The 22,413-nt window shown below is 36.3% G+C and overlaps 1 protein-coding gene across 9 annotated transcripts in view; it reads left to right on the forward strand.

Annotated features, from left to right (window-relative positions):
• The window catches only part of CASD1 (CAS1 domain containing 1), a 141,464-nt gene that overhangs the window by 42,363 nt on the left and 76,688 nt on the right, over positions 1-22,413 (forward strand). For 5 of the 9 annotated variants that reach the window (XR_006211204.1, XR_006211203.1, XR_006211205.1 and 2 more), the window contains exons 15-21: positions 925-1,065; positions 1,619-1,696; positions 5,410-5,502; positions 11,476-11,543; positions 13,484-13,577; positions 19,012-19,159; positions 20,455-20,578. Coding sequence is in view for 4 of the 9 variants with exons in the window: in XM_042966590.1 (XP_042822524.1) it covers positions 925-1,065; positions 1,619-1,696; positions 5,410-5,502; positions 7,513-7,779 (579 nt within the window). In the remaining 5 variants the exon portion in view is untranslated. Of the gene's footprint in view, positions 1-924; positions 1,066-1,618; positions 1,697-5,409; positions 5,503-7,512; positions 8,973-11,475; positions 11,544-13,483; positions 13,578-19,011; positions 19,160-20,454; positions 20,579-22,413 lie in introns of those variants that run through there. The other 4 variants (XM_042966590.1, XM_042966613.1, XM_042966595.1 and 1 more) reach the window with 2 other exon arrangements.

A 22,413-nucleotide genomic window follows, 5' to 3' on the forward strand; every position in this document is an offset into this window, starting at 1 on the left:
TTAAGGTGAACAATACAGTGATTCAGTAATTTTATACATTACTCAGTGCTTATCATGATAAGTGTACTATTAATCCCCTTCACCTATTTCACCCATCACCCCACCGACCTCCCCTCTGATGACCACCAATTTGTTCTCTGTAGTTAAGAGTTTGTTTCTTGGTTTGTCTCCTTTTTTCTTTGTTGGTTTGTTTTGTTTTTTAAATTCCACGTATGAATGAAATCATATGATATTTGTCTTTCTTTGAATGACTTATTTCACTTAGCATTAAACCCTCTAGATCCATGTTATTGCATAAAAAGATTTCATTCTTTTTATGTCTGGATAGTATTCCATTGTGTGTGTATATATATATGCACACATCTTCTTTATCCATTCATCTATTAATGGACACTTGGGCCAATTCCGTATCTTGGCTATTGTAAATAATACTGCAGTAAACATAGGGCTGCATATATCTTTTCAAATTAGTGCTTTTGTATTCTCTGGATAAATACCCAGTAGTGGAATTATGGGATCACAGGGTAGTTCTACTTTTAATTTTCTGAGAAAACTTCATACTGTTTTCCACAGTGTCTGTACCAGTTTGCATTCCCATCAAAGTATACAAGAGGTCCTTTTTCTCCACATTCTCATCAACACTTGTTTCTTGTGTTTTTGTCATTATTTTGAACTTCTCTTTATTTCTTCACTTGCGGCTGAGACTGCTCAAAATGAACCAGCTTATCTCATATTGTTGCAAGAGCTGTGGATCGTTTCTAACAATCCTTGATTGTATGTCATTTCTTGAAGTTTAAGACCTTCATTTAATCTTTAAGCTTTTAACCTACTTACTTTTGTATATATTGTCCTTATTTTCCAACTATTTCTGCTACTTACTGAAATCTAGCTGTTTAAAACAAATTTTCTCTTCTTATTTTTTAGGTAGTCTTTCATGGAATGTTGTTTGCTTTCATTTATCTGGCTTTACAGAAGCGTCAAGTACTTTCTGAAGGAAAGGGTGAACCTCTTTTTTCAAACAAAATTTCAAATTTTCTATTGTTTATTTCAGTAGTTTCTTTCTTGGTAAGTTTCAAAGTGTAATCCTCTAGTTTTCCAAAATCCTAAATGGTACAGAATATTAACATTAAGAGATAGGGATTCAATCAATTATTTTTAATAAATCTTTACTTTTAAAATCCTTTTTCTCCATTTTCTTCTCATTGAACATAAATGCTAAGAGAATGTATATATGTATGTGTATATATGCATGTGTTAAATATGAAGAATGACTGAGAACTCAGTGAAATGGAAATTTGTAAAAATGTAATAAATTTGGGGAAAAATAAAATGTGAGGTGTTTGACAGGAAGAGTGATCATTGCCTCATGATCACTATTTCCAGAGGAGCACAGACCTGTGCTCCTCTCTGTCTGCTTTCTTTTACTTAACAGTTGAGCATACCAAAATAAGTGATGACCGAACCTGTGGGCAGCTTTCACTAAGGCTTTTTAAATAACATAATGGAGCATAATGTTATTAACAAAACAAAACAAAAACTGTGTAGATTATGAGGAAGCTGCTTCATTGAGTCATAAGTATTTTCAGGAACTGATCCATATATATTCTTTTTGTTTTAGACCTATTCCATCTGGGCTAGCAGTTGTAAAAACAAAGCAGAGTGCAATGAACTCCACCCATCTGTATCTGTGGTGCAGGTAATTATCCTGATTTAGGAAAAAAAATGTTTTTCTTAATTCTTGATAAGAACACAGTCTTTAGAAGCAGAGAGATTTGAGATCAAACTATAAAATGTAGGTATGTTATTTAATCATCCTAACCCCTACCTTCCTTTACTGTACAGAAACCTTAAAATTTCTTTTAAAGGGTTGTTACGTGAAATGTATGGAAATTGTCAATATTTGTCACTTTACAGTAGGCATTCAGAACTTGTTAACTCTCCTCATGTTTGCTTTGTCTTCATTTACTCATATTTCTTTATTAAATCATAACTATCAATGTGTTAAGTACCATGCTACATGTAAGAAGTTTACTGTTAAGATATATACAGCTCCTGCCCTCATAGAATTTATGGTCTAGTAGAGATATGAACCAGTAAATATTTGTTCATTTAACATTTTGCATGCATTTAACAAATATAACTATGCACTAATATTATGCTGGGGGTATTATAGACATAGTTCCTATCCTCCCAGAGCCTCCATTCTTCTATTACAGATAGTAATCATATAATCACCACATAATTATAAAGAGTTGTATATGATGCTACAAGAGAATATAGTAAGGGGATATGACCTAGTTGAAGTTGTAGCAGGCATGGTCTGGGGTCAGAAATTATTTCCCTGAGAAAATTAAGTTGAGAATGGAGGGATAAAGGACAGCAAGAACTCAGGCCCTGCGATGGAAGGGAGCAAATTGACATTCAGGAAATTTACAGAAAGTTGTTCAGGCTAGAACTCAGCCAGCGTCTAGAGAAGTGTTTGGTAGCGACTGAGAGGTGGGCAGAGGCGAGGGGCAACTCAAAGCAGATTGACATTTTGCAGGGATACCTCCCGTTGCCAGTGATGATGGGACATTGTGATAGTGTGGCGATGGTTAAATACAGGAAGCTTTGGAAGCATGTGGGGTTTCTTCTCAAGCTATCTTGGTATCTGAGCAGGGTTCTTAGAGAAAGTAGTGTCTAAGCCATGATCTAATAAATGAGTAGTCCAGCAAAGAGGAGCAGGGGTCATTTCTAGAGGATCTTCTCTTAGGTCTTAAGTTCTCTTCAGTGCAAGGAACTATTTTATTCCTTTTAAGCCTCTATATAGTCAGTAGAATTGAGCATGTGACAGACTCTTAAAATGTAATTGATAATGAAATTTTAAACATTATGCTGTAGTCATGTGGCATTTTCACGACTTCTGTAGACAGTAATAGTCCTTACCAGTAATGATTGGTATATCATATTTGATATCATTTCTGTTACTCATAATGGAAGGGAGGTGTTACCGTTCATGATGCACCAATACAGAACAATATAAGAAGAGCTAAGGGAAAGAGTAGATACACATACAATAACAGGCAAGCACTGCTAATCCTTATCACCTTCCTTTCCAGTCACTACCCTCTACACACTCCTGTTTACTTAATACTTTTTCAGTGAGGGCCTCAGCCCCTCTGGTGCAGAGGAAAAGAATGGACAGGGAGCATAAATTGAAGCAAGTACTAATTTTATTAGCAGCTACTTCTTTTCAAGGGACCCAGTCCCCTACTGTAAAAACCAGATCATCCAGGGAGCCCCAAATTTTACATCCTTATCACACTTCACTCTTATTTTCAGATGCCAAAGGGTAACGTAGGTGTGAGGGTATAGGTGTAGATGTGTGTATATAGGACATTGTGGTTTTTAAAAATGATATATATGATTGTGTACCTTTAGCATACTTATCTGAGGGAGCTTCTTAAGATTTTAACATGTACAAGATTCCTAGTTTTCTGTTAGAAAGTATTTTCCCAGCCTGGCCTGCAGAAGGCTTATATATCAAATCTTTTTTTTTTTTAATTCAAGTATAATTAACAGTGTTATGTTAGTTTCAGGTGTATAATATAATTGTTCAATAATTCTATACTCTCAATCCTTCTATCTGTTTCACTCTTGTAGAGCAATCCTAGAATCCTGACCTTTTAGTTTTGCCCATCAATCTGGATAGAAATTTCCAGAAGGGCTTGTTATAGAACAGCATACAGGTGATTAACCATAAATAATGTATATTAAGTGCTTAGCACAGTACCCAACAAGTTATAAATGCTGAACAAATTTTAAGCATTATTATTATTTCTTTACAAAGCTAATAAGGATGGCTCCCTAGACCCCTGTTATCTTTTCCATGGCTATTACTTGATTTTCTATCCCCCTTATCACATTGTTTAGTAAGTGTATGACAAAACTCAGACTGGAATATGCTAAAGAAATAAGTACATATTCTTTCTAAAGTTAGAAAGAAAGAAAGAAAGAAAGAAAGTGATTTGCTTAGAACTATTCCTGGATTTTCTGAGAGCTCAGACTAGTGATTTGTAGGTATCTATGTCATTCTTCCTAGCATTTTACAGTTTACGCAGTACTTTATAACTCATTAAATGGTTTCATGTTCAAGGGTTTTGTGTAGGTCTCACCTTTATGATTTTTACCATTATATATACCAGCTGTGCTATTAAACCTAATATGTTTCTTAAATGACTCACAGTGCATGCTATGATAAGTACCTCTTATGTGTTTTCTCATCAAATGCTCACATCAACCTTCCAAGTAAATCATATCCCTATTTATATGAATGAGGAAACAGACCTAAGGGAGTAAAGTACCTTGCCTTAAATCCCAAAACTAATACAAGGGAAAGGCCAGATTCAAACTTGAGTCCCTTTGATGCTATTGCCCATGAAGATCACTCAACTTAATAGTACCTGAGTAGTTCACTTTGGTTCCTTTTTCCCAATGATTGAGGGACCCACAGATCTCCTATTTGCTCATCTTGTATGCATCCCAGAGGCTTCTTCCGAAAGCCTTTGACCAGATGCCCAGAATGATCAACACTGAATATGGGATTTTTCTCTGAAGTGCAAATACATCTTTCAATCTTTTTATGAGAGAAGTTTTAGGAGAGAAGATGTTTGTGAAAGTGAAAACTTTTTTACTTACAATTTCTTTGTTCTTTATAAGGAGAGTAGATTCTAAAGAGAGCTCTTTGCTTGATAAACTAGTTATTGAGTGTGACACTGAATTAGAAGTTTAGAAAATTCAAGATTATTCCACCTAGTACAGAAGGGTGGGGGAGAGAGGTAAAGGCCAGCGCCCAAAAGCTGGAGATTGTTTTTGGAGAGAAGAGATCAAAAGGAGAAAATACATTACATGTGAATGCAGTTTAAGGCATCATTTGCCTGGCCATACAGAGCAAACATGAGGACATCTTAAAAGTCCTGCCATTTCTCATCTTTACATGGCTGTTAGTGGAAGGAGGCTTTTGAAGAGAGCAAAAGGAAGGCATATGGCTGCCAGTCAGGCAGATACTTTATGGAAGAAGCCAAATTGTATCATGAAATTTTATGAATTTTGCTACACAACATAGGATATCATTTCTTTCTACACAAAGGGCCTCACGTGGGTTTACAATTTTTCAAATACACATAAAATTGTTCAGCCATGCACTACCTACATTCTGCACTGGCATGCGGTATACATACAGAGCACATGTTGAGAAACCTAACATGGACAGACTCTAGAACAAAAATGACTTGCCAAAACTTTATTGAAAAAAAACATTGTGTATGTATCAAATAGTCCAAGAACATAGATAATAAAGTTCTCACTTGACAGGAAGCAAACACTTTTAGTAAACAGATTATTTATTTTGCCTTTGTGGTTTTTCCTTAGATTTTAGCCTTCATCCTAATAAGGAATATCCCTGGATATGCCCGTTCAGTTTATAGTTCATTTTTTGCTTGGTTTGGAAAAATTTCATTAGAGGTTGGTACATTAATATTTTGTTCTATCTTCTATAGCCAAGTGTTACATGCAGGTGTGTGTGTGTGGCTGTGTGTGCGTGAATCCAACAGACATTTTTAAAAAATCAAAGCTATGTTATTTATGGCATTATAGAAAAAAATTCAGAACTTTCAACAGCAGTAGAATAGTATGTTTTTAAAGCCTTACTTAAATGACTGGACATAGATGACTTTCAAATATTCTTTATATTGTTTTAAGCTTTTAAACACAACTAAGATGCTGACATCAGGAGAGGAAAAAAATTAAATAGATATAAATGAAATTTATAAATAGATATGAATGAAGACAAGCTGAGGGGATTTTGATTTGTTCTTCATCTCCATAATTAAATATTACTAGAATTTAGTTTATCAATACTTATCCTAATAAAATTCAGGAAATTTTGTGATTGGAAATTTGGGGAAATTTTTTAAACTCATTACATTTTGTGTGCAGTACCTAATATGAATTATTTAAAACCTTAAAGTATGTTTTAAAATACATTCTGCCTATTCTGAGCTCTATTATTCAAAGTAGAACATTTTACTTTCTTAAATGTTTATTTATTTATTTGAAAGAGAGAGAGAGAGAGAGAGAGAGAGAGAGCGTGCGCGGGAGGGAGGGAGCAGGGTGAGAGGCAGAGTTAGAGGGAGACAGAGAATCCCAAGCAGGCTGCCCGCTGTCAGCCCAGAGCCCAACATGGGGCTTAAACTCATGAACCATGAGATCATGACCAGAGCTGAAATCAAGAGTGGAATGTTTAACTGACTGAATCACCCAAGCGCTCCCAAGATAGAGCATTTTAAAACAGTGGAATTCATATTGTAATCATAGAAGATACATTTTAGAGTATAAGATTTATTAAGTTGTTTTTAAAATAGGGAAAATAAATTTTTGAGTTCTTGAATAAATGTTCTATTATTTTTTTGTCTCATAAGTGAGACTGAATAGAATTTAGAATTATTAATCGAGAATGGCTTACCAAATCATTCAGTAGATATAAAGAATATTTTGCCAACCCCTTAATACTTGGAGTATGAGAGTTTGTATAAATTTTAATTGAATGAAGTTATAATTTGGTATTTCTAGTAAAAATAAATTTTAGGGCACCTGGGTGGCTCAGTTGGTTAAGTGTCTGACTTTGGCTTAGGTCATGATGTCATGGTGGATGAGTTCAAGCCCCACGTCGGGCTCTATGCTGTCACCACAGAGCCCTCTTCAGATCCTCTGTCCCCCTCTCTTTCTGCTTGCACATGTGCGTGTGCACACACACTTTCTCAAAAATAAATAAACATTAAAAAAATATATAGAAATGTTATGGTCTCATATTTGGGAGGTAGTTTAAGCATTTTTCTACTCTTTGATATTTTGAACCAATTTCATGAGAGAACATTTGTGATCACAATCAAAGTTGTAGTGGTGTCATCTAATATGTATACTCACATCAAAGTTGAAATATACTATGGAAGCATGAAAATACAGTTGAAAAAATTTGTCTGGCCATTCAAAGCACACTTGAAGACATCTTAAAATCTATGCCATTTCCTGCTCATGTATCCACATACAGAAATATGGTTCACAAATATAATTAAATATGCAGTATGCACATATATATATATATATATATATATATATATATATATATACACTTATGTGCATAGACACACACGTAGTGATTCTTTATTTGGTGTCTAAATACCAGAGTTCAGATATCATTCTGTCAGCTGTCTTCTATGTCATGCAAAAAAAATGTTTTTTAAAGTTCTAAGGGTCCTGTTTCATTTCTTGGGGACTTTGAAGTAGTACTTGAGCAAGTAGGAGTTCTGGAGAGTAGACCACAGTAGACTTTTCAGGACCAAGAGTGAAACAGAATTAAATGGTTTGGAAAAAGCCTGCTAATGTAATGATGCTACCAAATGTTTAAGTTAGGCAAAACTGTGAGATAGTCCTGGACCATCTGTACATATCTAACTTTAGATACTTTCCTTCCAGCTGTTTATTTGCCAGTATCACATCTGGCTGGCAGCGGACACAAGAGGCATCTTGGTTCTCATACCCGGAAACCCTATGCTCAACATCATTGTCAGCACTTTCATATTTGTTTGTGTGGCACATGAAATTTCTCAGATCACTAATGATCTTGCACAGATTATTATTCCTAAAGATAACTCATCTCTGTTGAAAAGGTTGGCATGTATAGCTGCATTTTTTTGTGGACTCCTCATCTTATCGTCGATTCAAGACAAATCCAGACATTAGGTTCCTAAGATCCTAAAAAACTTAAACTCTTCAGACTGATTTTGTGTCTGCCTAGAGGAGAAAAGTATCTATCTGGAGATATAAATGTATATGTAAATTAATTTGTGTGGCAAGAGGACAGCTCAGTGGCGTCTGTTGAACATGTGTGGTTGTATATATATTGGAAATGTACATCTCCAATGTGAAATACTGAAAAAAAAAATTGAAGCAGAGTGCATTGTATAGGACTGCATGTGAAAAGTCTTTTCTACTGGATCTATATTGCCATTTATAAATGATTTTAAGTTAACATGAAGGCAGGGAAATAATTACCTTTCCAGTAAATACATATAGATAATTTAATTAGCTTAGTGACACCACTGAGTGTTTTGATATTTACTAAATTTGTGGTAATAAGATTGTCTACACCTGTATTTATCATGCAACTTCCTACTTCACCGAAACTTTCTTACTCAAGAATGACTGCAGTATTGTTTTCTTATCATATGTGCAATGATGTGGAATGATAAACAGTATGCCTTTAATTTATATATGTTCATGTTCTGATGTTATCTGTTTCCTGACATGATTTTTCTTCCTAACTGTGTTTTTCAGGTATACCTAAATCTTTGTACACTTTGTCTCACAGAGTTGTTCTAGGCTCCATGACAGGGTTTTGTCACTGTTGATGCTGTTGCTTCTTTTTATAAAAAGGCCAAATTTTCTTTCCAATCCAGACATTCACATGTTTTCTTTCCTGAAGCTGTACCAGTGTAAAACCAGTACCCTGTGGATCCATTTAATGTTTTCCTTCAACTAATTAATTTCTGTCTATTTCCAATGTTTGGAAAGCTCTTTATAATCATTTTGGTATTTCCTATTACTCCCCCCTATTTTTAAAATATTTATCAATCTAACTTGTGCAGTGTAGTAAAAATTCAAGTTGTTATGAGTGAGATGTATTAACCATGAGTAGAATTTTAAGTAAACCGGTGACTTCGGGCAATGTATGTTTTTCATTTTGTTTTGTTACAGGCTAACTGTTAGAGGTATAAATTTATTTATCTGTTGTACAGATTTGATTATAACTTTTAATGTTTGAAAGATTGCACTTGTTTGTTCTTACTGTGTGTGGGATAAAATATATTTTCTGTTCATGGTATATGAAAATATGGAGTAATTTAAACAGTAAATAAACATTCTGTGGATGCTTATTTTTGTATCAGCAAAGTATCAATTAAACTGTATGTGTCCTTTTTTTTTTTTAAATCTGGATCCATTAATGATTGGTTCAAATTTCTAATTCATTTATTTTATTCAGCTTAAGTTTATTTTCCCAAACTCTTAGTGTATCGGGAGAGGTCACTGTGATAGTTGAATAAGGAATGATTTAGTTTTCAGAGTCACAGAGGATAATCTGCTTTTCTACCCAGGAAGTTTAAGCATTATGCTTTATTAGTAGCCTTATTTGAAGATTTTAAAAATTTAATTATTATTTCTTCAGCACTGGATTTATGTGCTAGTGGTATCTTCCCATTAATTGTGGAATAATTCTCAGACAAAAATGTGTGTTCTTTCTTCTTCTCTCTTCTTCTGCCCTTACTTAATCTTTTGACATTTCCCAGATAGACAATTGTAATGATTCATTGCTCTGCCTCCTAGACTGCAGCCTTATAAGTAGAGAATAGTATAGTTATAAATCAAAAACTTCCAAGCACCGTGATCACATTATTCTTGCTGGTGTGGCTTGCCAATGAGTAGAGTGCATTTTAATTTAGCTTGTAAGTTTTATCACCTGAAAAAGATTCTTCCCGATGAAACAATTGAAAAAGAAAGATGACCAGTATTTCTCTGTTTTTTGGAAGCACTTATGTCTTCCAATCATGATACCCAATGAATATGTTTTCCTTCCTATTTGAACTCAAGCATAGAGCTTAACTAGCAAGCCATTTCTTCACATGCTCTCATTTCATATGTCCCACTCTTTTATTTATAGTTATATATCATAACTAAAATATAGTACATTTGTAATTAAAGCATATTCTATTTACATTAAATTTTCTTAATGAGTCTTTATGGGTAAGAGGTTATTGTGGTAAAAATTGCCATAAGGACAGCATCTATGAATGGTATATGTTTTAATACTGTTTCTGCATTGATTCAGATTCTGACTATCATAGCTCTGTCATCCCATTCTTCAGAAAAAGATGTTTAACAGAATATTTCAACACACTAAAATTGAGATAAAACCATGGAGGTTCTCTAAACTCAGATTGTCTGTAATATAAATCACACTGAGAAATCTACCATCTGGGCCCAAAAGATACTTGGTTGACTCAAATCTACTGCAATCCTTCCCCATTTCCTTTGCCAAACCTTCCCATTTTTATGGATAGCCAAAAAAGCATTAAATTCAGAGCCTTGAGCAAAAACCATTCACTGTACCTATCAGCTAGATAGATCCTATCGTTTGCTTTAGGTACTGATATGAAATAACATTTATACCCTACCATTCCATTCTAAGATAAATAGCCAGTTAAAATTTTTAAGGTGAGTGAATTTTTCCCCCACTAATGCTGCATTATTTCAAATGTGATCACAGGAAGCTTGTAAGCTTTGTAAAGTTAATTTTAATAATAACCATATCTGTCATTGTTTATATAATTTTTCTTACTAGATTATAAACATTAAGGCTAAATAAATATAAGACTAAGGGCATAACCTTCATGTGATAGATCCTCAATAAAAGCCAGTTCTTCAGAGAATGCAAGTTTTAGGACAATGCCTCATTCCCTTAAATTGTCTCTTCTGCTTTATATGTGGACTTATAACACAGAGCCAAGTTGGAATTTTTATGCTGCACTGTATTAAAATACTAATATGCTATCATATGGTTCAACCTAACAGCTTCCCTTTTGTAAAAATAAAGTAACTTGGGTAGTTATCTGCAGAACTGATCCTGACAACTACTTCAAAAATTCCAAATACTAAGTTTGGTTTTATTTAGGGTGATTTTGAGGATTGGTGAAGACAAGATAAATTTGAAAATCTCCATTAAGTCTATATTTGTCTTTTAATGAAACTCCTCTTAATTTCTTGTATAAATTAGAAGTATTTTCTATTTTTTTTTAAAGTTAGATCCATAGGGGCTTCTGGGTGGCTCAGCCAGTTAAGCATCTGACTTTGGCTCAGGTCACAATCTCATGGTTCATGAGTTTGAGCCCCTCATGGGGCTTAATGCTGTCAGCACAGAGCCTGCTTCAGATCCTCTGTCCCCTTATGTCCCTGCCCCTCTACTGCTCGTGCACTCTCTCTCTCTCAAAAATAAGCATTAAAAAAAAAGTGTAAAAAAAATTAAAGATCAATAAGGTAATATAAGCAAGAGACTATTTTCCAAAAGTAGAGTTGATATTATGAGCTAATGGTTTAATTAGAAATGATTTAACTTATTTCTTATTTACAAAATACTTTTAAAATACCATTTCAGAGCATAAAAATGGGGCAGATCAATATTTTAAAAGGAAATTTGTGGTTACCTAGAAGTATTTCTGTCTTGCATAGGGCGAAATCTTCATGCTTAAAAGTAATTATTACAATATTTTAAAATTCAGCTAATTTTATTAGCTTTTACTTTTCATTTAGAAAGCATCTAAGACAATTTTCTGATAGTCACCAAAAAGAAAACTATTAACAAGATTTTATTTTTTAATTCTACAGCTACTGCAGATGGATTATTTCTTATAATCTCCATTGCCGAAATAACAAAGCTGGAATTTAGCTTGATGGTAAAAGTTCTCCATGTTTATCATCCCATCTCTTCTTAATATGAATTCCAGCCAGGCTAGTCTTACTGTCCCCCAAATATCATACTATTCTTTTGTTCTCACTCTTTTCATCTACCTAAATCCAACTTATTTTAAGAATTCTAAGAATTAAGAATTGAATAATTTAAATTCCACCATCTCTGTGAAAACAATACTTTCTTTATCTTATTTTTTTAAACTGTTCTAGCACAAATTACCTACTCCCATTATTTTGTCGTTTCTTCAGTAAGGTTGCAACTCCAGGGTCAAGGTGGTATAGTAAGGTGCCATACACAAAGTAGATTAAAAAGTCTTGACCATCAGCTGAAGGATTCTGGCTTTATTTCTCCCAACTTAAAAACAAACTCCTCTTAATCTCTTGTGTTCCCAAAGCTACTGCTGTGTTTATTTCTCCTACCGGCCCAAACTGCTCTTGTCAAGATCAACAAGAACCTCCATATTGCTAAATCCAATGATCGATTTCCAGTCTTCACCCTACTTGACCTATATAGGCAGTATTTGACACAGTTGATTTACTACCTCCCTTTTCAACCATCTTCACTATGATTCCAGGACACCATCGTTTCCTGTTTTCTCCTCTCCTCATGAGCCATTCCTTCAAGCTTGTTCCCTGAATCCTCTCTTCACACCCTCAGCCTCTAAATTGCGGTTCCCCAAAGCCCAGACCTCAGACATCCATACTCACGTCTTAAGTGATTATCACCTAGTCACGTGACTTTATTATCTATATTCTGTTGACTAGTAAATTTATAACTTCAGATATGTTCAACTGCCTGTTCAACATCTCCACTTGAATATCTAAAACACATATCAAACTTAGCAAGTCTAAAACAAAGTTAAGCTTCCCCACTACTGGCCACAAACAAAAACACCACCATCTTTCTCTTCTCAGTAAATGGTGACTACATGCTTCAACTTGCCCAAATAAAAAATTTTGACTCCTTTTTTCTTACACCTTACCATCTTATATTTTAGTAAATCTTGTCAAAATGTATCCGTAATTCAGTAATTCAATCACCTTCATCACCTCCAATGGGATCACCCTGCTTCAAAACCCACCAGCACTTTCCTGGAATATTATAATGACTTCACTTTTTCCCCATACTCATGACATACTTATGCCTTTTACTTAACTATTTTTTAATTTTCCACTTCTCCCCATTAGCACATGACTTTTCTGAGGGCGGGTTGTTCTATTTTATTTACTGTGGTATTGTCAACTCTTAGAACAATGCCTCTCTCAGTTATTTGCTGGGTTAATTAATTAGTGAGTGCTGCAAAAAACGGTGTCAAGTACTAATCCCATTCGAGGCAGGTAGGCTGCCCCGCAAATGATAAGGCAGCTGGGAAAAAACTTTTCCTTAGTGATTTGGACAAGAGGCTGAGATATACTCGATTTGGCTCTTAGAATGTCGATTTGCATAATGTTATAAAAATGCAACTCACTCATGCAGGCAGGCAAATAGTGACCGTATCTGCAGAGCTGAGCACCAGCCACACCATGTAGACCGTAAGTCTTTTACTCACTGTGGATCTTCCCATTCATTTTCTTGTTTTATGCTGGGGCCAGGTGTCAATTGCCATTTGCCATTGCACTTACACTATTATCTGTCTTGTAGTAGAGAATTATTTCTTTGGACTCATCTCTGTTGGAAGTAGGGAAGTGAAAAGATAAACCAAGAAAGCCATGTATTTTCAAAAGAAAGAGAGATTGTGCTTTTTGTGGAAGTCAAAAATATTCCTCTCTGTTTAATAGGCAAAATGTAACTGTGTCAAAGAATGCAACATAAAAAAACCATTATGAAATAAACTGTACTAAAAACCATTGCCAGTACATAGAAACGTATATGTGAGTGCCAGTATGAATAGAATCAGATTAATGAATTAATTTATTTCAACAGGACTTGATTGTAAATGAAAAATGTAAAAATAATAATGCTGTGAAATTCAGATGTATATTAAGTGAAAAAACTGCATCAAAACATTTAACAGATGGTAAGTTTTAAAAGCATGTCCACTGAATGTAGCAGAAATTACATGCCAAAAGAAATAAGCAGAAATTACATGCCAAAAAGAAATATGCTTTTGAAAGCAGAAGGCTATCTTATCTTCCTCAGTATATTGAGATGTAGTTGCGAACTTATAGAAAAATTTTTGAAGTTAATTTGTGACATTTTCTATTGAAGTTAAGAGCCCAGGTATCAACAGTACCACCTACTTAGTTATATTTGTTTGTGCTTTCAGAGAAAATCTAAGGTTACCAAGTGACTCAGAAACATACCTATGTCAGGTTCATTATTGATTAATTGTATTGAAAAAAAATCTTAAAGTTCAATATCGGCTAATATTAACATTAGTAAAGGTTATAATTAATAAGTATGATAACAATGCTATTGTCATGACCCATGGACTTACAAAATGCAAGTGAAATTGGTGTTATTTCAAAAGGACACAGAACTTAGGCCCACTCATTTCATTCCCTGGGAATGACTTTATGGTAAAATCTTAAAAGAGAATACATTTGGGACTCAGTCATTTCACAAACTGGATGTGTTCCATGGCTTAGACAAGTTAATGTTTTGCTTAATAAATTGAGTGTACCACATGGGAGTCGGCTGTTTTACAGGAGATTGGGTAGCATTGTACCTAGAAAGTTTGGGAACTATTGAAAGGAATTTAATTCTTCACCTCATTCAAGGGAAAATGACTCTGTTAGCTTAACTACAAAGACTAGACTAAAGATCGATGATCTTGATTGGCAGTTCAACCCATCTCATCAGCTCATCTTCTCTGCAAAGACGTGTAAGGCTGACTGTGTAAATATACAACTTAATCTGTTCATTCTTAAGATAATTGTGATTTGGGGAAACTTATTTGGCAAGGTGTATTCTGGGTCATTTTCTTGTTAAAAATTGTTTCCAGAGAAAAAAGCAGTGACAACTACATTCTCGAAATTATGAGGTTGAAGACTGAATTCTAGAAATTCTTTTCTGGTTTTAAATCTTACAAAAATTTAATAATACTATTTGTTTTACCTTTTCAATATTAATAGAGTGAAAATGAGGAGACACAAGTCGAAGTTATACGACTGCCATTTAACATGGTACCAGAACCTGCATATGACAAAATTGGAAAACCTGAATTATACATATACATTAGGAATAATTGCCTTAAGATATAAAAATTATTATGCAGACATTTTGTCCATGTTCAAAAGTAACACTTATGATGCATTTGGGAGACTATAAAACTGAATGAAATCACATACCCCTTGTCTTTAAAAGATTCAAAGGTAAAATTGTACTGAGTAACACAGTGAAAAATCTGACATTATACATCTTAGTAAAAAGATAGTATCAAGATTCTTATCCCAAGAAAGAAAAATGTCCTGATTGAATTTATTTTCTCTGGGGGTGCCTGGATGGCTCAGGTGGTTAAGCGTCTGACTTAAGCTCAGGTCATGATCTCATGGTTCGTGGGTTCCAGCCCCACATCAGGCTCTGTGCTATCAGCACAGAACCTGCTTTGGATCCTCCGTCCCCACCCCCTCTCTGCCCCTCCCCCACCCTTGTACTCTTCCTCTCTCTCAAAAATAAACATCTTTTAAAAATCTTTAAAAAATTTTTTAAAATATATTTTCCCCGTATTTTTTATTTTCAATTTTTTTAAAAAAAAACTTTTTTTCAACGTTTTTTATTTATTTTTGGGACAGAGAGAGACAGAGCATGAACAGGGGAGGGGCAGAGAGAGAGGGAGACACAGAATCGGAAACAGGCTCCAGGCTCTGAGCCATCAGCCCAGAGCCTGACGCGGGGCTCGAACTCACGGACCGCGAGATCGTGACCTGGCTGAAGTCGGACGCTTAACCGACTGGGCCACCCAGGCGCCCCTATTTTCAAATTTAAAACATCAACAATATTTTTTTAATTTAAATTTTATTTTTAACGTTTATTTATTTTTGAGAGACAGAGCATGAGCTGGGGAGGGGCAGAGAGACAGACAGACAGACAGACAGACAGAATGTGAAGCAGACTCTAGGCTCTGGGCTGTTAGCACAAGAGACCGACATGGGGCTCAAACCCACGAACTGTGAGATCATGACCTGAGCCAAAGTCAGACACTTAACTGACTTAGCCACCCAGGTATCTCCAATATTTTAAATATCTCCAATATTTTAAATGTTTGCTATATTTAAAGGCTTATCCTACAGTAAAAATAAAGCTTGATTCTGTATCTGGCAGGGGTTTTTTTTTTGTTTTTTGGGGTTTTTTTGTTTTTGTTTTTTTTGTTTTTTGTAATTCTTCACCCTCTTTATAGCTTCTAGTCTCAGTAAGTACTTGATTTTTGACTATAGTTTTTCATAACTAAGCCAGTTGTGGTTTTTTGTTTTGGTTTGTTTTATTTGACAAGTCATTGGGTCAAAGCTCTGCTAGTAAAAGAAATAGATTCTCTTCTCTGAGACTACGTGAGATCGGTTTCAGAAGATAACTAATATTTGGAGAGGCAAGATGTGCTTTTCCAAGGTAATTTGGGAGAAAAACAGTGACAGCCATCCCTGGCATAGAAAGAGAAAACTAGAACTAACAACCCATCTTTTCATTTCCTTGCCTCCTTCCATCTCATCCTTACCTCAGGACACTATCACTGGGAGAGAAAAAGTGATGGAAAAACATTTAGTTGAAGTCTGAGGGGCCCAGCATTTTTAAAACATACACATGCACAAGGGACATGGAGCTGGAGCCCTTTCTCAGAGACTACAAAATTTAAAATGGAAACTGTAAAGAAGTAATACATGGGCAAGAATAAGAAAAAAATTTAAATAGACTAATGAAAAGGGTAGGACTCAAACAATTGGATATTTAGACATATTATTAAGTTACAGTTACGTCGGTGTGGAATAGTAGATGCAAGAATATATAGATTAATGACAGAATAGCAAGCACAGAAACATTTTAATCCAGGACATACTAGAATAATGTTACAGTTTGATTTTTACTTTACGAGAGAAAGGTACAAATATTCTTTAGATAGTCCCAAGAATTGCTTAACAATGGGGATGGGGACAGTAGCAGACTCCCATTCTTACTCTCTATACCAAAAGACACTTAAGATGAGTGATGGGTTTAAAGACATAAAAGAAGAAGTAGAAAATGTAAGTGGATATCTCAAGATGAGAAAAGATCCATTAAGAATAAAGCAAAAGGGAAAACCAGAATGGCTACATCCCATTACATAAAAATTTAAAACCAATATACCAGAAGTCATAAATAGAAAAAATACAAGCTGGAAAATTGTTGAACATGAACATTTGAGAAAAAAGTAATATCCTGCGTATATATAGGACTCTTAAAGTTTAGAAAAAAGATATTTTCCAAACTTCAGTTGGTTCCTGATTAATTCTATACAGAAGGTCACTTCATTCAGCTACCTTGATGAACATTACTCAAATAATTTAACTTGGAAGAACATCAGGAAATCACAGCACTCAAAGCTAGGCTTTCTATGGATGCTTTTTTTAGAGTTGGGGGGTGGGGATTAATGGCCACTATGTTAAGTTATGCCTTCTTTACACATTTTCCAGATTCATATTAATTAAGACCAGGTTATACTGAGCAGAAATTTGAAACCTAATGACCCATCTATCTGTGTGATAGTACATATTCAAAGTTTTTCCCCCTAAAGAGACTCTTAGCTAAGCTCTATAGTATTCCATCAGAAAATAGTTATTAGACTCTTAAATTTCCCCCCAAAATGTTGCTCCTACATTAGCTCAATATCCAATTGAGCCTGCTTTTTTTCCTAGATCCCTAGATTTCCTAGCTGAACTTCAGGTTAGGTTATCTGGGATTGAACTCCCAGCTACTTAATGTCTGTCAGCTATGCGTTTGACTGAAGCACAGTATTTATTCATTTACTTATTTATTTATTTGTTTGTTTAAGTTTATTTTGACAGAGACAGAGACAAAGCAAGTGGGGGAGTGGCAGAGAGAGAGAGAGAGAGAGAAAGAGAGAGAATCCCAAGCAGGTTCCATGCTGCCAGCGCAGAGCACAACACAGGGCTCGTACGCATGAAACCACAAGATCATGACGTGAGCTGAAACCAAGAGTCAGACGCTTGACTGACTGAATCACCCAGGCGCCCCTGAAACACACTATTTATAAAGAAACATTAAGAATTTGTTCTTTAGGGGCACCTGGGTGGCTTAGTCGGTTAAGCATCTACCTTTGGCTCAGGCCATGATCGCATGATTTGTGAGTTTGAGCCCTGAGTCGGGGTCTGTGCTGACAGCTCAGAGCCTGGAGCCTGCTTCAGATTCTGTGTCTCCCTCTCTCTCCCTCCCCTGCTCGTGCTCTGTCTCAAAAAATGAATAAACGTCCAAAAAAATTTATTTTTAAGATTTGCTCTTTATCACTTCCTTGGATCCTTTAAAATGTACCCACAGAGTTAAGTCAGGCAAGCACCTAGCAAAGACCACCTGTGCAATATTTTCCTTATATCTCCCTAGAATCTCTCTCCAGTTTGAAGCCAGTGGTCAGCATTGCAGGACACTCTACAAAACAGTTATATGAAATTCATCATTGTGTCAACTGTAAGAATGTTGTTGATTATGTTACACAACGGCCTCTTTATGTGGACTCTTAAGAGTTATTTCATTCTGGCCTTAGAATTGGAATATTTGTGCTTCTGCTGAACAGTTCATCTGCTACTATCTTATGGACACTGTGAATTGGCTTTTTACATGTGCTGATAAAAAACAAGAGCTAAATTTTTGCTCCATCCCAGACAACAGAGCACTTTGGTCTTCGTTATTTTTATTAGCCTCCTTCCCCTTCTTGGCCCCTTTTTCCTTCTCATCTACTTCAAACGATGTTCTCTGACTATATTTTGCCCTGCCCAGTAAGCCTTCTTATATCCTTTTTGGAACAAGACAGTGTGATGGTCATAAGTGTTTCTTCAGACCATAGCAGTCTGTTGAGCAATAGGGGCACCCAGAGCAGCTCATAAAATATCCTGATAGCAAACTTCCACAGTCCTCTGGCCCTCTTCAGAAAAACAGGGCTGGGAGTCTCCTCCTGTTCTTTCCACATCGTTTCTTCCTGCTCAGCCAATGCTGTTTCCTCATTTTTTTTTTTTTTAAGATTACCAAACAATCAGGGGTGCCTAGGTGGCTCATTTGGTTAGTGTCCGACTCTTGATTTCAGCTCAGGTCATGATCTCATGGTTCGTGAGTTTGAGCCCCACGTCGGGCTCTGTGCCGACAGTGCAGAGCCTGCTTGGGATTCGCTCTCTCTCTCTCTCTCTGCCTCTCCCCCATTCACAATGTGTGCGTGTGTGTGTAAAAAAAAAAAAAAAAAAAAAGATTACCAACAATTCTAGTGGTATCACTGCTAGTTCCTTCCCTAACTGACAATTTTGTTTCCTTTTCAGAGGTTACTGCTCTGAGGACCAGATGCCAGGCCAAAGACTCAAGCTGTTGGTACACATTTGCTCTAGGCACAAGGCAGTGACCACATGTGTGGACACTTGCTTCTTACCACTCACCATCATGATCCTGCTCTGAGACCATCTAGGCCCAGTGAGTGGCTTTATAAATTAGACCTTGAATCAGAGGCTCTTTTCCTCATTAGAATGTGGTCTCAACTGCTCCCTTTTCCCTGTAATCCGGAGGATGTTGGATGATTCAAGAAAATTCCTGTTTCTTGTGACTTTAGTTTTCCTAGTCCTTTGTAAAAATTTGAGACTCCATAACATATGATGATGCTGGGAAGGAGAATAAAGGTAACCCCACCCTATACAGAGAGGGCTTGGGAGAAATAGCAGGGTTATCTTTAGGTGTGTCTAACCCATAAATCCCCAATCTGTGATCTATGACAAAGTGAGCAGTGACCCTTAGCACAAAAGTGGATGGAAAGAAGGAGCATGGAACTCAGAGGCATTGTTAGGTAGACTGCTGGATAGGAGGTTATCCTGAAACTAATGTAACATTGTATATCGACTACACTCAAATAAATAAGTGCAAAACAGCATATATTGCATGCTATATTTGTTTTTAAGCAAGAAAAACAATAAAACAACAAACATATCTAATGTTGCGGGGGAAAAAAGGAAATTATATTTCCTCCTCCTCTTTATCCCCTTTTCTACATTTCCTAAAAGCAGGCATTGTTACAGAGGCCTCTTCCATGCAAAGGTCGGATCAGGTCTCTCTGAGGAGATAATATTTCAGCTCTGAGACCTTCTCGTACACAGCTAAGGAATTCTTTGAGGGAAGGTAATTGGGTGGGCTAATAGGAGAATCGGGTCATAATTAGTTATTTTCAGTTTTCGATTTTGTTCTAAATAAAATGTCTATTTATTTCTTTTCTCTATATGTAACTTAAAGGCTTATCTTTTTCTTGGTAACCTTCAGGCATTCTTTGTAAAATAAAGATAATAACCACTTGTCTAATGTTGCAAATACTCCCCCCCTGTTGTCATTTGTCTTCTATTTTGACTGAAGATGTTTTTTTTTTTACATAAAAATGCTTGAGTTCAAAATTTATTAGTCATTTTGATGACTCTCTTTCCCTCACACCATGATGCATTTGGGACACCTGTGAAAGGGAGAGAAAAGGGTGGAAATTTGAGTAAGAGGAGCTTCCGTGTGCATGAAACTCTGAGAAAGTCTCAGCCAGGCTGTGAGATGCCCCAGAGAAAAGATTATCCAGTCAGAGGAGTCCTGCATCAGAGAGGGACAGCCTGGGTAATTGGCCGCTGCCCTGCTTCTTGTTGGCTGGGTGTAGCCGAGGAATATCCAGACCTTGAGCTGAACAGTGAGGCAGATGCCATAGTGTGGTATCCACAGACTGCCTGTTACGTTCTTCTCATCAGGTTCTCTGCACGGGAGATGTGAACAGGGCATGCGCACAACCGTCACAGCCTGCCCTGCTGTGGCGCACAAATCCACGTCCACACTTTTGTCCTACATGCTTTCCATGGGCCGCTTTTTCTGAAGGTAAATTTTATTTTCATTTCTTTATATTGAAAAACAATATTTATTTTTTTTAAGTTTATTTTGAGAGAGAGAGACAGAGAGAGAGAGACCGAGAGACCACAAGTTGGGGAGGCACAGAGAGAGAAGGAGAGGGATAGAATCCCAAGCAGGTTCCACACTGTCAGTGCAGAGCCCGATGCGGGGCTCAAACTCAGGAACCGTGAGATCATGACCTGAGCTAAAATCAAGAGTCGGACGCTTAACCAAATGAGCCACTCAGGTGCCCCTCTGAAGGTAAATTTTAAAAAGAGAGGTCAATAAGACAGGCTACAGTCCCTGTGTGTGCAGTTAGCCTCCGGGACACAACTGATGGTCCTATCTCTGTCCTCCACCATCAATTCTAAACTCCCTTTGCCCTTAGCTGTGCAACTTTTGCTGGCTTACCTAGAGTTGTGGTTAATCCACACTCTCCTTCTGGGCGGGTCACTGAGCTCTTGGTAATCATACTCATTAGGCAGAGGTTGATGCACTCGTTCATTTACAGTCCCAGGAGGACAACGGAGTAGTGACCACAACCCAAGTGGATTACCTCAGTTCCACACATATTCTTTCCATCTGTCATTGTGTAAGAGCAGCCCTTCCTTCCTTCTAGTGCTGATCAGGAGCATTTACTGCTTCCAAAATGGTGACTTTTTGTCTTGCATGCTGGACCTCACAGTTGAGTTTTTTGTATTGAGAGCTGAGCTCACCTCCACAGCTGCCGCAAAGAATGATGAGGGAAGTATTTGCATTCAATAATAAGTAATAATAAAGGGGCACCTGGGAGGCTCAGTCAGTTGAGCATCGGACTCTCAGTTTCAGCTCAGGTCATGATCCCACGTTTCGTGAGTTCGAGCCCCGCATCGGGCTCTCGGTTGACAGTGCGGAGCGGAGCCCGCTTCGGTTTCTCTCTCCCTCTCTCTCTCTGCCCCTCCCCCGCTTGTGCTGTCTCTGTCTCTCTCAAAATGAGTAAATAAACTTAAAAAAAAGTTTATCTAAAGGTAATAATAATAATAATAATAATAATAAAGAAACCCAGAAATTTACAATTAAATTCATGTACTACATCAAGAGATCAGAAGAAAAAACTGGGAATAGAGTCATTTGTATATATGAGAATTCATAATTTAGTGAACATAGAATTTTAACTAAACAAGGAAAGGAGGGAGACATGCAATTTGGTTTTTTTCTAATCTCTGATACAGAGAAAATAGCTTAAACATATAAACAAAGGAGGAAAGCAAAGTGCATATGATGGTAATATTTATGAAAAAGAAATATTTCTCTTGGTCAAAAGAAATGTCATAAATAAATTAAATGGCAAATTGAAAGAAAATATTTTAAAAACTAATAGATCTACTTTTACTATCCTTATATAAAGAAGTCTTACAATTTTTTTAAAAAGCAAGATTCTCTCCAATTTATGGCTGGTTTATGGTTTATAATTCCATCTACTACATCACTTCATTCTATTACCTTGGGCTACGTTACATAAATAGTTTAACGTGGAAGGTACGCCAGGAAGCAACATTGCTCAGAGCTGGTCATTTGATGGGAGCTTTATTGAGTTTTTCGTTTTTCCATTGTTTTTTTTAATGTGAGTGGTGGGCTTTTGTTATGCCTTTCTTAAACATTTCATGGTACAAAATTATTGACTCTGTGTTGTATGGAGCAGAAATGTGGGTCCTCGATAGTCCATCTGTCTGTGATTAAGAGCAAATTCCAAGCCTCTCCCCCCACCCCACCCCACCCCTGCCACGCCCCAACCGCAGGGGCATCTTACTGCCCAGGAGCTGGTGGTGGTGCGGAGCTCTGAT

The sequence above is a fragment of the Panthera tigris genome, chromosome A2 (genome assembly GCF_018350195.1).
Source record: "Panthera tigris isolate Pti1 chromosome A2, P.tigris_Pti1_mat1.1, whole genome shotgun sequence".
Lineage (NCBI taxonomy): Eukaryota > Metazoa > Chordata > Mammalia > Carnivora > Felidae > Panthera > Panthera tigris.